This window comes from Balaenoptera borealis (genome assembly GCF_965194805.1).
Source record: "Balaenoptera borealis genome assembly, chromosome: 16".
Classification (NCBI taxonomy): Eukaryota; Metazoa; Chordata; class Mammalia; order Artiodactyla; family Balaenopteridae; genus Balaenoptera; species Balaenoptera borealis.
The window spans coordinates 74,684,511-74,698,832 of record NC_138872.1 but is presented as its reverse complement, the minus strand read 5'-3'; the positions used below and the strand labels follow the sequence as shown (position 1 = coordinate 74,698,832).

General features: G+C 43.6%; 1 protein-coding gene across 14 annotated transcripts in view; it reads right to left on the bottom strand.

Annotated features, from left to right (window-relative positions):
* The window catches only part of CALN1 (calneuron 1), a gene marked incomplete at its 3' end in the record, with an annotated part of 477,379 nt that overhangs the window by 322,064 nt on the left and 140,993 nt on the right, over window positions 1–14,322 (bottom strand). For 11 of the 14 annotated variants that reach the window (XM_082358672.1, XM_082358675.1, XM_082358674.1 and 8 more), the window contains one exon: window positions 13,750–13,874. In XM_082358672.1, coding sequence (XP_082214798.1) covers window positions 13,750–13,874 — 125 coding nt within the window. The remainder of the gene's footprint in view (window positions 1–13,749; window positions 13,875–14,322) is intronic. The other 3 variants (XM_082358663.1, XM_082358669.1, XM_082358670.1) reach the window with 1 other exon arrangement.

Here is a 14,322-nt window from a genome sequence, read left to right as displayed (position 1 = left end):
CTATAGTTTGGAAGAAACATTAAAACAAAAATAGCCTTGAATTTTAAGCAAATAAGGTTAGGGGAACCCTGGGAGAGTGAGAAAAAGCCAGCAAAGGGAACACAACAGGAAACAGGGACAGAAGCTACATCCAGCAAAACCTGTGGCTGGGCTCTTCCAATTCCAGAAAGCATCACTATTCCAACACAACCAGCTCAAAGAGGAAGGAATGGAAGACTTCTTTCCAATGTGTTGAACTCAAAGAGCTGATGACGTCCCCTTCTAAAAGGGAGTGGGTTCTGGTCATCTGGCCATGATTTCGGCCTTCTTATCTACCATCACCACCTCTGCTCCAACCCATGGAATAAGTCGTGTGAGATATTTTTAAAAAGGAAATTTATGGCCATGTTCATTCCTGATCCTTGGAAGCGTCACAGCGAGGAGCCAGAAAGCCTGAATTTTCAACCATCCACAGAAGTTTCCCACGTCTGGTTCTATCTCTCAGGACAACCCAAGGTTTGGAAGTCAGTGTCATTGGGTCCTTTTCCTCCGCTTTGACAACTTAGACTCTTACTTTCACTCCAATGAGGACAAGGTCTTTGCAAGGTAAAGTGCTGAAGTTAAGGTCGGGAAAGATGTCCTTATGGACTTAGACACAGAGAATCATGGTGGAGTGCCCAGATTCTTCCACATTGAAAGGTCTTTCCAGTTAGGGGCATTCACTTTCTGAAGTGACCCTGTCCTGACAGGACAACTGCATAGGATACTGACTAGTGTTTTGCTTTTTCCTCTAAGGAGCCAATTTGCCCCAAGGTGGAAGTAATAATCCTCTGTCTGGATGTGTCTTGTCATTATTGTGGTGACCTTCATCATCGTCTTCATCATAACAACAATAATAGCAACAATTACTATTACTACTACTGTTACTATTTATTGGGCACTTACTACATACCATATACAATAGTAACTCACTCTGCATATATTACTTCATATTATCCCTTTGAAGTATATACTGTTATCCACATTGTACGTGCGAGAAAACCAAAACTCATGGAACATCTGACTCTAAATGCCATGCATCATCAACCATGTTTCACTGCCAGATACATCATCCCAATTCCACTCTCATTATAGAATGAATAATCGGGAACAATTAGCTCACTTTGGGACAAACATCTCTTATCAGAGGACCTGGCGTTCATTTATTCAACAAGTATTTCTGAGCAGTCACTATGTGTCCAAACGTTCACTATGTTTGCTCACAGGGATGAACATAGTGTAACTAGGTCCTGCCCTCATAACGAAACAAACCCAGCAAAAGTTAATGTCCCCCTGGAGGCATTTTGGGTCTCTGCCATCCAGCCTTCTCTGCTGGCTCCACCCTTTTCTGCCCCTGCTGAACCTCTTCCTTTCACATTTCAATGGATGAATTTGAAATATAGTCATATATGTATTAGAAAAAGGACAAACTTCCCATGCTTTGAAATAATAGATCCATCACTTCTAATCTTCTACAACAATACTTCCTCCTCAAAAATAGTAAGCAGAAGATTCTTAAAAGTAGCATTATATGTAAGACACTAATTTAAAAATGGGAAAATAGGTTTAAAGGTTGGATTACTTGTCTGTGGTCACATGGCTGCTGATCTGGTGGGTTTGGGTTCAGCTGTGAGTGCCCAAAAAAACAAAATAGAAGTCAATTTCTCTCTGTTCCACTATCCTCAGGCACCCAGGATCCTTCCAGCTCACCACTCTACCATTTTGTCTTCATGGTGTCAGATGAAGACATTCCCACTCCAGTAATAAGAAGGAGGAAACGATAAAGAAGAGGCAAAGTGCACCAAAGTTGCCCAATGTCACTTTGGCTTACATCTCATTGTCCAGAACTTACTAATATGGCCACACTTAGCTCTTAAGGAGACTGGGAAATGTAGTCTTTATTCTAGCACCTACTTGTCCAGCTAAAATTTCTTCTACTAAGAAAAAAATTATATTGGAGAAGAGCTAACCAGCCCTGTTGCAACTGCTAAGTAGTATAACTGGAATAGTCCCATATCCATGGAACTCCAGAGATCCTACTCTGTCAGGTAGGCTTTAATTCCTATTTTTATAGCAATGACCTTTGGTCCTCTCTTCTTTACTGCATAAAGAAATTGCTAAGTATGACTTTAGAACTTTCTGTAACAGTTCATTAGCTTTCAATTCAACAGCTAGAAGCCATCTCCAAGCTAATTTGTATGTTCTTTGGTGGCTTTAAAATACACCTGCTAATGCTTTGATAGTCATCCCTTCAAAAATGAAGCCTAATTCCACTTACCTTAAGTATAAGCTCTATTTAGTGACTCACTTTTAGCGAATGTATGTGGCAGAAGTGACAATATGTGACATCTGAGGCAAGATCATAAAATGATCATTCATTCTAGGAAAAGCCAAATCCCATGTCATGAAGTCACTCAAGCAGTCCTAGGGGGAGGCCCTCATGGAAGGAACTGAGGCCTCCAGCCAACAGCCCTGGGAGTGAGTTTGGATGGATTCCCCAGCCACAGTCAAGCCTTCAGATGATTGCAATCCCAGTAAGTGTCTTGACTGCAACCTTTTGAAAGACCCTGGGCCAGGCCAGCCATCTTTGCCACTCCCGGATTCCTGATCCACAGAAACCGTGAGATAAAAATGTTTTTTGTTCTAAACCAGTAAGTTTGGGAGTAATCTGTCACACAGCAATACAGCAATACAGCAATATAGGTCTCAATGTGAATTCAGTGTTCTTCTGGCTTGAGAATTAGAGAAAGTAGAAATGACCACTTTGATAGAGAAAACCCATATTTTAAATGGCTGTGTCCTAGCTCATCACCTGCTTTTAAATGGTTTGGAGCAGTGTTTGGATGAGATGCTCCGGATGCCACTGTGAAGAGGAAAGATCAGTGAGCCATCCCTGCTAGAACATATTGCTAATATCACATTCCTCAGTAGTCCCAGGAAACAGCTGAACCTGCTGCTGGCCAATTACCACCAGGAGAAACAGCTCAGTATCAACGAAGCCAACATCAAAATGATGAGTTCTGGCAAACTCTCTTCAGTATCCAGATGGATAATGCAGAACAATTCGCCTCAACAGGTTAACTTATTCAGTTATTTGGGGAAGCACTGTGGAGCTTAATTACCTTAGCAGATCTATTAGGATGCATTTCTGTTGAACGCTGAAGGTTCCACAGGAAGAATATCAAGGTTATTTTATGACAGAGATGAATTGCTGGTAACTCCTGTTCCACAAATATCCCAAGTCAAAGGTCATGCTTTATGATGTAGGTCCTTCATATAGGACCTACATGAAGGGAAGGAACTACATGTAGGAAACTTTTATACCAAGATATCACTTCTTCCTACTATCTCAAGCAGGGTTCTTAGGAGGGGGAACCAGAGAAACATGTCCTACAGGGGGTACTTAGCATTATCCGGTGGGAAGGCTTTTAAAACTACCATCTGCCCTCCTCTTTCTATATCTGGAGTCTAAGATTAGCACCTAGCCCTTCACTGAGAATCACCACCATCAAAAGGCACCATTACTAGGGAAAAAAGGTTTTAAAAAACCTTCAGAAATTAGAGATTGAGAAAAAGCTGAAAGCCACCAACATCTTTGAAATAACAATACAAAATGTTTGTATGTTGGGTATTTTTATTATGGGCCAAAGGGCTCCTATTTAAAATACAAATGAGAAGAATATTCTTCCAATAGGACCCTTGAAGGTTGTCATTGGAATAAGGTATGCTACCTTTTTTGCCCCAACCAATTGGAAGCTTGGAGCTAAATTTAATGCTCATTCACAGTAAATGTATTAGTGTTAGGGACTGTCATATTTTTTTCTTCCTCTTGGTATATGGATTTTTATTTCCTATTTCTATTCTGACAGCCTTTGCAGTTTGTGTTTCTTCCTTTATCATATGATGTCTCCATCACTTTGGGAAGCAGGCAGCATACAAATTACCAATGAAGAAAATGAAAGTGGCAGGGATGGTACTCAGGTTTCCTTCTTGGCCACAGCTATCAAAACGCATTTTCAGATCAAGACGACTTAGACAAATGTCCCTTTAAGGAGTGGGCCCTTAGAAGCAGCTACCATCAGAGAAATCCCTCCTTGGCTCTGCTAACAAAGCTTCACAACTCACCACAAAAGACTTGCCCTCTCAAGGCTCAAAGGCAGGTCAAGCCTCTAGGAGGAAAGTACCCAGGTAGATAAAAGACCAGGGTTGTAAGGCTAATTCCCAGCTCCAGAGCAGAGCTGTCTATCTGGCACTCCCACTCCTGTTGGATGATGTGGCTCATTGTGTAGGTTTTATCGCCTCCTCTGGAGGAGAGAACTTTGAGCCATCAGCCTTCTCAGATAAGAGTTGAGAGCTTCTCTTCTTGTGACAGTAATGTTTCTGCCTTCTTAAAACCCCAGTTGAAAAGCCCGTAGAGGGAAGCATCTCAAAAAAGGCTAGTAGGGTGTGCCTCTGAGATTTCTAAATCAACCAGCACAAGTAGAGGAGAAAGAAAAAAGGGTGGGGGGAGACTTCTTGACAAGAAAATATATGATGTACCAGACAAGCGGGGGTGGAAAGGGGCTCTTCAGAGCTCAGAGCACAGGAGGCAGTCCCCTTCCAGCATGAACTCAAGCCCATCACCAGCCTTTTCTGGGTTGCTGTGCACCTCTGCTCTCCGTGAGAAACACACTAGGCTCACACAGAGCTTTAAAAATATCTCTCCACCCACTGAAAGTTTGATTAATCAGCCAAGTTCTCACCCAGGTGTCACAGTGGTGGCAGTGATATATATGATAGTGACATGAGGGTGCAGGGAAGGCACAAAGGGTCTTACTTAGCAGGTGGGAGGATTCAGAACATAGAACTTAAAAAGCACGAGCTCTGAAGCCAGCTGGTAGGCTGCATCCCAGTTCCAACACATGCTAGTTAGGCGACCTTGGACAAGGTTATCTAATGTCTCCCTTTTCCACATTTGCAAAAATGGGGTTAATAATAGTACCTGCATCAGAGCATTATCGAGAGGGTTAAATGAGTTAATTCATCTCATGCACTTTGAACCATTCCTGGAACATAGTAAACATTCAATAAACAGCTGTGATGAGGAGGAGAAGGAGGACAACAACTGACAATGTTGAAACTTACAAGATGGAGAGGTCTTTCCCAGGTAGACAGAACATTCCTGAAAGAAGCAACTGAAACAAGGGCAGGGAAGCAGGAGAGATTGTGAGGCAGCAGGAAATGATCTAGAAGGCAAGTAGGGAGTTGAAGCAGACAAAATGAAAGGTCCAGGCCACACAGGGCTTCATATGCTCTGACACAGAGATGCGCTATAGCTAACACAGCTATAGGCTATGGAGAGCCATTCCAGAACTATAGGCAGAAGTGAAGTGTTCAAGGGTAAAGTGCTATGATGATTGAAAAGTACTTTTAACTGGTTCAGGTAAAAAACAAATGACTAATAATAAGTTTTTGCTGTGACAAAGTAATTGGTTTCAGAATAACCCTCCCACCGTGTACCTGAACAAAATATATAAAGCAACTGTTTGCAGGCCATAAACAACCAGCAGCACAACGCTGCAATTGCAGGGCAAGAGGAAATTCACATGGCGAGCCCCATGTTCACCCTGGCCCTCTGCCCAGGGATAATTGTCCAAGCACAGTTCTTACATTGGGGTAGCGGAAGGGGCTAGAATCTGTGGGGTCAGGCAGCAGAGGGAAGAAAACTATGCAGAGAGGGGGCTTCGGAAGCCTGTGTGTGGGTTCCTTATGAATACTTGGCTGAAGGTTGGGCAACCCAAGTGCAAATTGAGATTAAACCAGACTTACCAGGAAGCAGCTGCTATGAGGCTGAGAATGGAAGACAGATGCTAGAACTTAAGCATCCCTAGGGGATGTCTGGAAAACCTCATTAACACCCCAGGCATCCAGACACTAGAAAGACACATCTTAACAGTAAGGGACACACTCTGAAGGCCTACATAAGACCCACCTGAACAAAGTCGAAAACCAAGCCCTGACAAGATCCACAAGGAAGACAGAGTTTGGAGGCTGAGTCCCTGCCGAGTTACAGGGGCTTGGGAGTCACCTTGGGATTGCCAAAGATCTACCCTAACATAAAATAAAACAAAATTGAACCAACAGAAGTTTAAGGTGGTAGGCTAGTAACTGAACTACCTATTACAACAGAAAATCAGCGCTCTTCAAAGAAAGCTAACAGAACACAGAGTCAATACAACATAGCATTCAAAATGTTCAGTGTACAGTCAAATAATAACAGGTGTGCAAAGAAACAAGAAAACTTGACTATAATCTAAAAAAGACAACAGAAATCAACCCACAGATGGTCTAGAGCCTAGATGATGGGTTTAATACCTAAAGACTTTAAAGAGCTATTATAGATTTAGGAAAATATGTCCAAAGAATTAAAGAAAAATATCATTTAAATGAGTAAACAGAGTATTTCAGCAGAGAGATGGAAACTATAAAAAAGAACCAAATTAAAATTCTAGAACTTAAAAAATTGTGCATGTGTGTTGAGAAAAAGGGAAAGAGAGAGAAAGCAAATGCTGTAATGTCAGCAAATTAGACAAAGGGTATACAGGTATTCACTGTACTTTCCAGAACCTCTATAGATTTTTAAATTTTTAAAAAGGATTAAAGAAATATTAAATACACTGTTGTTTTATGTGTGTGTGTGTGTGTGTGCACGTGTTTGTAGGACAAGAAGGGAAAAATGATAACCGAATCAAGTGTGTATTTGAGAAGCATCCCTCCAGTGAAATGGAACTGAACTGATACAAGGCTGATATCCTGGACGAGGCACAAGGAGATCACCTCTTGGTGACTGCAGTTGTCTAGCTGGTGGGAGAACCTGGCCCAAGAAAACAGCCATGTGGTTGGAGGAGAAGGAAGTTGATCTGCAGGGCTTTGCCAATGATACGTGTGGAGTAAGAGAAAAAGAGGAATCAAGAATGACCCCCAGATTACCACCGTGGCTGACTGGGTGTAATGTGACATAATTTCCTGAGAAAAATTCCAGGGGAGGAGCAGTTTGAGAGAGAAAAAGAAAATCTGTCCAGCTTTGGATCACTGGAGTTTAAGGGACTCGTGGGACATCTACACAGGACTATAAGTAGCAGGTCTAGAATTCAGGAGGGAGGCAGGGATCAAAGATATCTATCCCGAGGCGACCGGTATGCAGTTGCCCTTGGGGATGACAGCAAAAACCAACCCCGGGGAAAAACAGTACATCAGCAGTGGGCAGAAGATGAGGGGAATGTCAAAGAGGTAGAAAAGAGGAAGGAGGAGAGCCAGCTAGTGACATGGATGTCAAGGTAGTGACAAACCAAAACCAAGGGTGTGAGCAATGCTGCCAGATGCTGCAGAAAGTCCGGAATAAACACCTGAGAGTCCTCTGGATCAGGCAAACACGGGGCCGTTGAGGAAACTGGTTCTGCAGATGCGGTGGCTCTGGAACAGTCCAGATGGAGGTAGTCAACTACTGAAGTGGTGCTTTTTGTGTTTGAAAGTTGGCGGATTGATACATCCACTCCCAAACTCAAATTAAAATACCCTCCAGAAATGTATGTAGGATAATGTATGCACATCCCCAGAAATATTGATTTTGAGATGTATACACATGTCAGAGCCTGAGGAGAATTTTTGCTAGTTGCCACATCAATGAAACTGGAGAAACACAATTTCCACCCATCCTGGGAACCAGAGAAACACGTACGGAAGGAAGACATTGGCTCATCACCATTGTGTGCCCCGCCAGGCACCCAGAGGCTATGCTGACCAGCAAATCAAGCAGTCGGTCCCTATTTCATAGCAACTGTTCTCCACGGTGATCTATTCCTCAACCAAACCCACCTCAGCAGCACCTCCTTTCTAAGCTCCTTCGGGGAACATAACTCTCTGAGAGTAATAAGAGCCATGGGAGGGTGTGTCCCACCCTGGATTATTTGCGGGGGAGAGATGAGAGCCAGAATATGTACCAGAATGTTAGATACTAGCATGGGAACAGGAAGGAGACCAAAAGAAAAGAAGAATAAAGGAGTTAATTGAATTCTGTGACACAAGGAGCAAACCCAGGAGGAGGGGCCATCAAGATCCCCCCTCCGCCCAGTAGCCATGGGCTAGATGAACGTCTTCTAGAAACTGGACTCTCCAGCTGGGGCTGAAAAGGGGGAAATTATCCCAGGTCTGGAATAAAGTGAAGACAGAAGGAAGAAGGCTAAAGACTCTTTATAAACCTTGTTTGCTGACAGATCGTGGACCTACAAAGAACTCTCATTGCTGAGTCACAAAGCAGAACAGAAAAAAGCAAAGGGGACCATATAAAAACATCTTCTAATGGAAAACAAAGGTAGCATCAGCTGGGAGACTTGGAGAAACAGGTATTTATTATTAAAAAATCTCTATATATAATTTATGACAAGAAACAGAAGAGATTTCCACAAACTGTGTACAAATTGTTCTCAATAAGACAAAGAGTTGGGCGAGAATAAAAAAATATGGCTCCAGTAAAAGAGGAAGAGGTTGCCATGAGAAGAGCACAGCAGCACCACCAAGGGCTATATCCTAACAGCTACAAACTGGAAACAACTCGAATACCCACTGAGAATATAATGGATAAATAAACTGAGATCTATTTATATGTGATGAAACACTATATATTAATGAAAATGAATGAACTTCAACTACCCTCAAAAACATGGTTGAGTCTCACAAGTATAATGTTGAAGAAAAGAGGTTGGACGCAAAACAATAAATATAATATAACCCCCTTGAGATGAAGGAAAAACACAAACACAATTAAATGATGATAGGTAATTCAGCGCAGTGGTTGTCTTTGAGGAAGAGGTATTAGGAAGGACCTCAGGGGTACTTCAGGGTGCTGGTAACACCTTATTCCTTAACCTGGGTGGTTGCTGCATGCATGTTCATGTTTGATAAGAATTGAACTGTACAATAATACTCTTCTGTATTATACTTTGACCAAAAAGTTAAGGGGGAGCTACTGAAATAAAATCAAACTACAGAGAAACTGAAACTTTCATCCATAATGAAAATACACTTTAAAGGAAATCAAAAACAAATTTTTTTAAGTGACTGCAAACAAATCAACGAGGTGGTAGACAGACTCAAGAATGAACGTAGAAGTGCAAAACAGAGAAAAATGATGTGAGAAGAGAGGCATTTTATGGAAAACATCGAATGAAGATCTAGCATTAGAATGGCAGGCATTCCTGAAGAAAAAAACAGAAATAACAACCATCCAAGATGTGACAGCAAACTAACCTAGGCTAAAAGGAAGACCCAAGAAATTAATCTGAGAGGCTGACACTGTTACTGGCAAAAATAACGTGAAATACCCACACTCAGACATTTCACAGTGGCCACAGGGAGCCATGAGGAGAGCAGATCCCAACATCACAGCTGCAACAGAAGGGGAGGTTGATTACATCCTAATAGCCCCAGACTGGAAACAACCCAAATATCCAACCTGAATAGAATGGATACGGAAATTGAGGTATATTTATATACAATGGAACACCATACATTAATGAAAATGAGTAAACTTCAGAAAGAGGCAAAAGCTCAGTTTAAGATTAAGACAGCCTCACAAGATTATTCAATAAATAGCAATGAAAAAACTGTTTTTAAAAAATTACAATTCATGCATCTAATAAAATTCCACATGACACACTCTAAAAGTACAAGATACTGCTAATAAATTTTGTATGTACATAAACTCCCTGGGTAGCTTGTAAAATCCTTGAGCCAGGCAACGAAGATTATACTTCTTTGAATTCCTCCTCCACCCAGAAAGCATTTGGGTAAACATTCCTGTAATGAATGAATGAATAGGAATGAAAATAGGAATGAAGAAGGAAGGAAGGAAGGAAGGAAGGAAGGAAGGAAGGAAGGAAGGAAGGAAGGAAGGAAGGAAGGATCTCAACCAATTCATCATTGCTGAGTTTGTTTGTTGGGTGATTTCCAATTCCAGTCTGGCTAATTTGATGCAGCTTCGCATTATTTCCTCATAAGCTTTGTTTAAAGAGAAGAAATAGAAACTTCCCAGAGCGAATGGCAACTGGAGCTGGCCTGCATGTTGAGTGGCCTCATTCTCAGAGGGTAACCTCTCGTGGACTCGGTGCCCTTGATCCTTACACTGAAGGAAAGGGGCATTCCATCCCCAGTGACAAACACTGACCAGGTGAGGGAACCTGCCTTTGGTGATCCGTAAGCAAGAGGCTGCAGCCACACGGGGCGGGGATGGTACCCAACTAACATCTGCACCCAAGGTGGCTGGACCACAAAGGATGCTTCAGTATCCACCAGTGTCCAACACATCAACTCCCTGTGCAGCACCACATGTCCTGTGAGGATAAATGAGTGGCCCCGAACAGTAGGATATCAGGGCTTGGCTGACACAAGGCAGCTCCAAGAGAACAGCAAACAAGCACAGTCTCGGAAACTGGCTTCCCCAAGAACCAAGCTGCAGTCCTCTGAACTGATTCAAGCCAGTTGGTTTTCAGACCCTGCCCGCCTGTTCTACACTCAGAACACATCTCACAGCCCTGCCTGGAGCCCCAAGATGCTCTTAACGAAGTGTAAGCAGTCATAACTCAGGGTTCACCTTGGCAAAAATAAATAAATAAATAAGTAGAAGGAATCTTCCATTAGAAAATAAATGGCCCTTCTCCAGGCTGACAGCCTGGATTACCCTCCTGAAGGACAAATACAGCATCTTCCCCAGCCGACCTCAGGCCATAAAGTCCAGCTTCACTCAACCAGGGACCCCTGCCCCCCACAACCAGGGCTTCCAGGGCCAAGGCCACCCACCTGGGCCGCCAGGGCTGTGAGAATTACCCCCCGCTAGTCTCACCTGCTGAGAAGGCGCCTTTCAGCCCCATTCAGCTGCCTGTGCCTGACAGGAACAACAGGATGGTGAGCTCTGCTCTGCTGCTTCCCCAAGAACAGAGTTCAGCCGGTGCCCGAGTGGAGAAGGGCCGAAACCCAAGCAGTGGATCTCTTGAAAAGCCATGCACCCTGACAGTGGCCCAGATTTCACAGAGAAAAAAGCCATCACTCTGAGAAGTCTTGGAAAAATCATCTCTTGATTATTCATGGCAAAGTTGGGAAGGAGGAGGAAGAAAAATGGAAAGCCAGGGTATGTGAAAGCCATAGATGATTTCCAAACTTCACTGGGTTAGTCATTGCAGCCTCTGCAGGAGATGCCCAACATATATCCGGAGAAAACCATAATTCAAAAGCATACATGCACCCCCCCCTGTTCACTGCAGCACTATTTACAACAGCCAAGACATGGAAACCAAGTAAATGAGCATGGACAGATGAATGGATAAAGAAGATGTAGTATATTTATACAATGGAATATTACTCAGCAGCAAAAAAGAATGAAATAATGCCATTTGCAGCAACATGTATGGACCTAGGGCTTATCATACTAAGTGAAGTAAGTCAGACAGAGAAAGAGAAATATCCTATGATATCACTTATATGTGGAATCAAAAAAAAATGATACCAATGAACTTGTATATAAAACAGAAATAGACCGACAGAGAGAAAACAAACTTATGGTTACCAAAGGGGAAGGGGGTGGGGATAAATTAGGAGTTTGGGGTTAACTTATACACACTACTATATATAAAATAGATAAACAACAGGGACCTACTGTATAGCACAAGGAACTATACTCAATATTTTGTAATAACTTATAAAGGAAAAGAATCTGAAAAGGAATATATATACATATGTATATGTATAACTGAAACACTGCTGTACACCTGAAACTAGCGCAACATTGTAAATCAATGATACTTCAATTTAAAAAGAAAAAATAAGAGTTGCCCGAAACACATAGACTTTCTGCCCAAGTCTCATGGCCTCGGCTCCACAGGGCTCCACACAGGAGGCTCCCAGTCCCCCCTGCTTAGTGATGACTAAAACTGGGGGACCCGCAACCAGCCCCCTTCCCAAATCAATGCACCACTGCCCTGCTCTCCACTAGCTAGGACTCCTCCCCAGGACACAGGAAAGCCTGGGCCTCACCTCACTTTGCCAACACACCCAGCTCAGCCTCGGCCTCGTTTGTGGCCACCAGGATGGGCTCATTTTGGAGGAGGTCAGGGCTCTATTTTCTGCTTCCGTGTCCTTGTCCAAATATCCTCTGGCCAGTTGAAGGCCAGGAGACCTGAGGATACTACTCTCCTCTCTGGCCCCTGGTCTGTCCAGACCACAGTGAGCAGATGCTGGGCCGAGGGAGTCTGGCTCTGCCCACATCACTCCCCTTCCTCTAATATCCTCTGGCCTCTCCTCCAGACCCAGCCCACCGGCCGCTGAGCTCCACTGCTCCATCATGGACATAAACAAGCCTCTACAGGTAGGCTTCAGAGATACCGCGCACTCGGTTCCAGACCGCTGCAATAAAGCAAATAGCACAATAAAGCGAATCACCGAATCTTTTAGTTTCCCAGTGCCTATAAAAGTTATGTTTGCACTACGCTGTAGTCTATTAAATGTGTGATAGCATTAGGTCCAAACAAACAATGTACATACCTTAATTTAAAAATATTTTATTGCTAAAAAATGCTAACCAGCATCTGACAATGCAGTGTTGCCCCAAACCTTCAATCCGTAAAAAATGCAGTATCTGCGAAGTGCCATAAAGCGAAGTGTAATAAAACATGGTATGCCTGTCGAGAAGCAAGCAAACAACACGGGTGACAGCAAGAAAGCTATTCGACGGCCCTGTCCTTCGCCTGCCCCATCTCGTGCCCTTCATGAAGCAAGTCCGTCTTCCCTGGCCCAGAGCTGAATCTCCCTGCCTACCATACCCCTTCTAAGCAATGTGCACAAAGAAATCACACTGGTTCAAACCATTACACTCAAAGCAAAGATATGGGCCATCTGGGGTAATTTTAACTTCCCTATTTTAGACAGTAAATTTAAACTTCTTGTTGTAAAACAGTGTCACCAGGAACACAGCATTCCAAAACAAGAAGGGAAACCAATCTGGCGTGGCCTCAGCAGATGCAGTACCTAGGCAAACATCTGGCTGAATCAACCTAATTCTCTATTCTAAAAAACAAAAACAAAATCCTTCTTCCTTGTTTTAATTTTTTTTTTTTTAATCAAGGAGTTGATCTCCCCAGGATACAAAGGGTCACTGTCCCAGGATGAATTCAGTCATCATGTCCCCAGGTTCGTTCCCATCCCAAAGCCAAGGTTACACTGTTACAGAGGCACAGAGGCAATCAAAATAATTGCCGGCCATTCCCACCTAGACACAGCTTCCAGATGATTCTGATCTGGGCAGGATTCAAAGCACCATGGCCACAAGTCAAGAGACGGCCATTAACAGGTCTATGACCTCCCTGCAGCTGGGCCCCATGGTGAATGACAAGATGGAAACAGGGCAACACTATTGGCGATCAAGATTCCATCAACTGGAAAATACGTGTCAGGAGTAGAAGCCTATCTCCCCAGTCAAAGGGTTCCTTTTGGTATCCAAAGGAACCAAAATATTCACCGTAGATTTTTCAGGCTACCAGGTCCATCCCACACAAAGAAGTCATTGAGGCAGAAGTGATCTCTGAACTCTTTCCTGCTGCACCATGGTTAGACTTGGCCACAACTGACGGCCAGCGTCTCAGATGCGCAATAGCCCCAGACGCCTCCCTTGGGTGGCGAACCTCCCACGCAAGGCGGGCTCCTTACCGTCAAGCTCCTCCACAGAGATGTTAGCTAGCTGCTCGCTGTCGCTGCCAGCAGAGAGAGATCGGTTGAGGTAATTCCCCTTGTACAACAGGCCGGCGGTCACATGGTGAAAAGGCATCTTCTCCCTGCTCACAAGAGACAGGGGGCAGGGGAAAGAAAGACATCATCATCCATTCCTCCTTCCCTTCCTTGAAGGACCACCCTGGTGTTCAGATGGCCAGGAGTATTTTTTAAATAACAATAACATTGGTAGAGGGAAAGTCAGAGAATTCCAGGGTCCCCGCGGCCAGAGCAATTCCCGAAGGATCCCAAGTTCCGTCCCTTCCTTCATTGTACGTCTTACTTCATTTTTCCCATTTAATGATGAACTTGAGCCATGTGGTCCTGGCAGACTGTGGGATACCCCGGCATCATCCAACTGTCTCTCCATGCAAACAAGGATACTCTCTGCTCCTTCCCCTGGCCTGACAAACCCTTCCTCCATCCTCAAAGGAAAGGACTGCACACCCCAAAATGTGAGGCTGTCCAGTGACCATACGTCTTAGCCGTGACCGTGCGGAAATCCAGGTATTT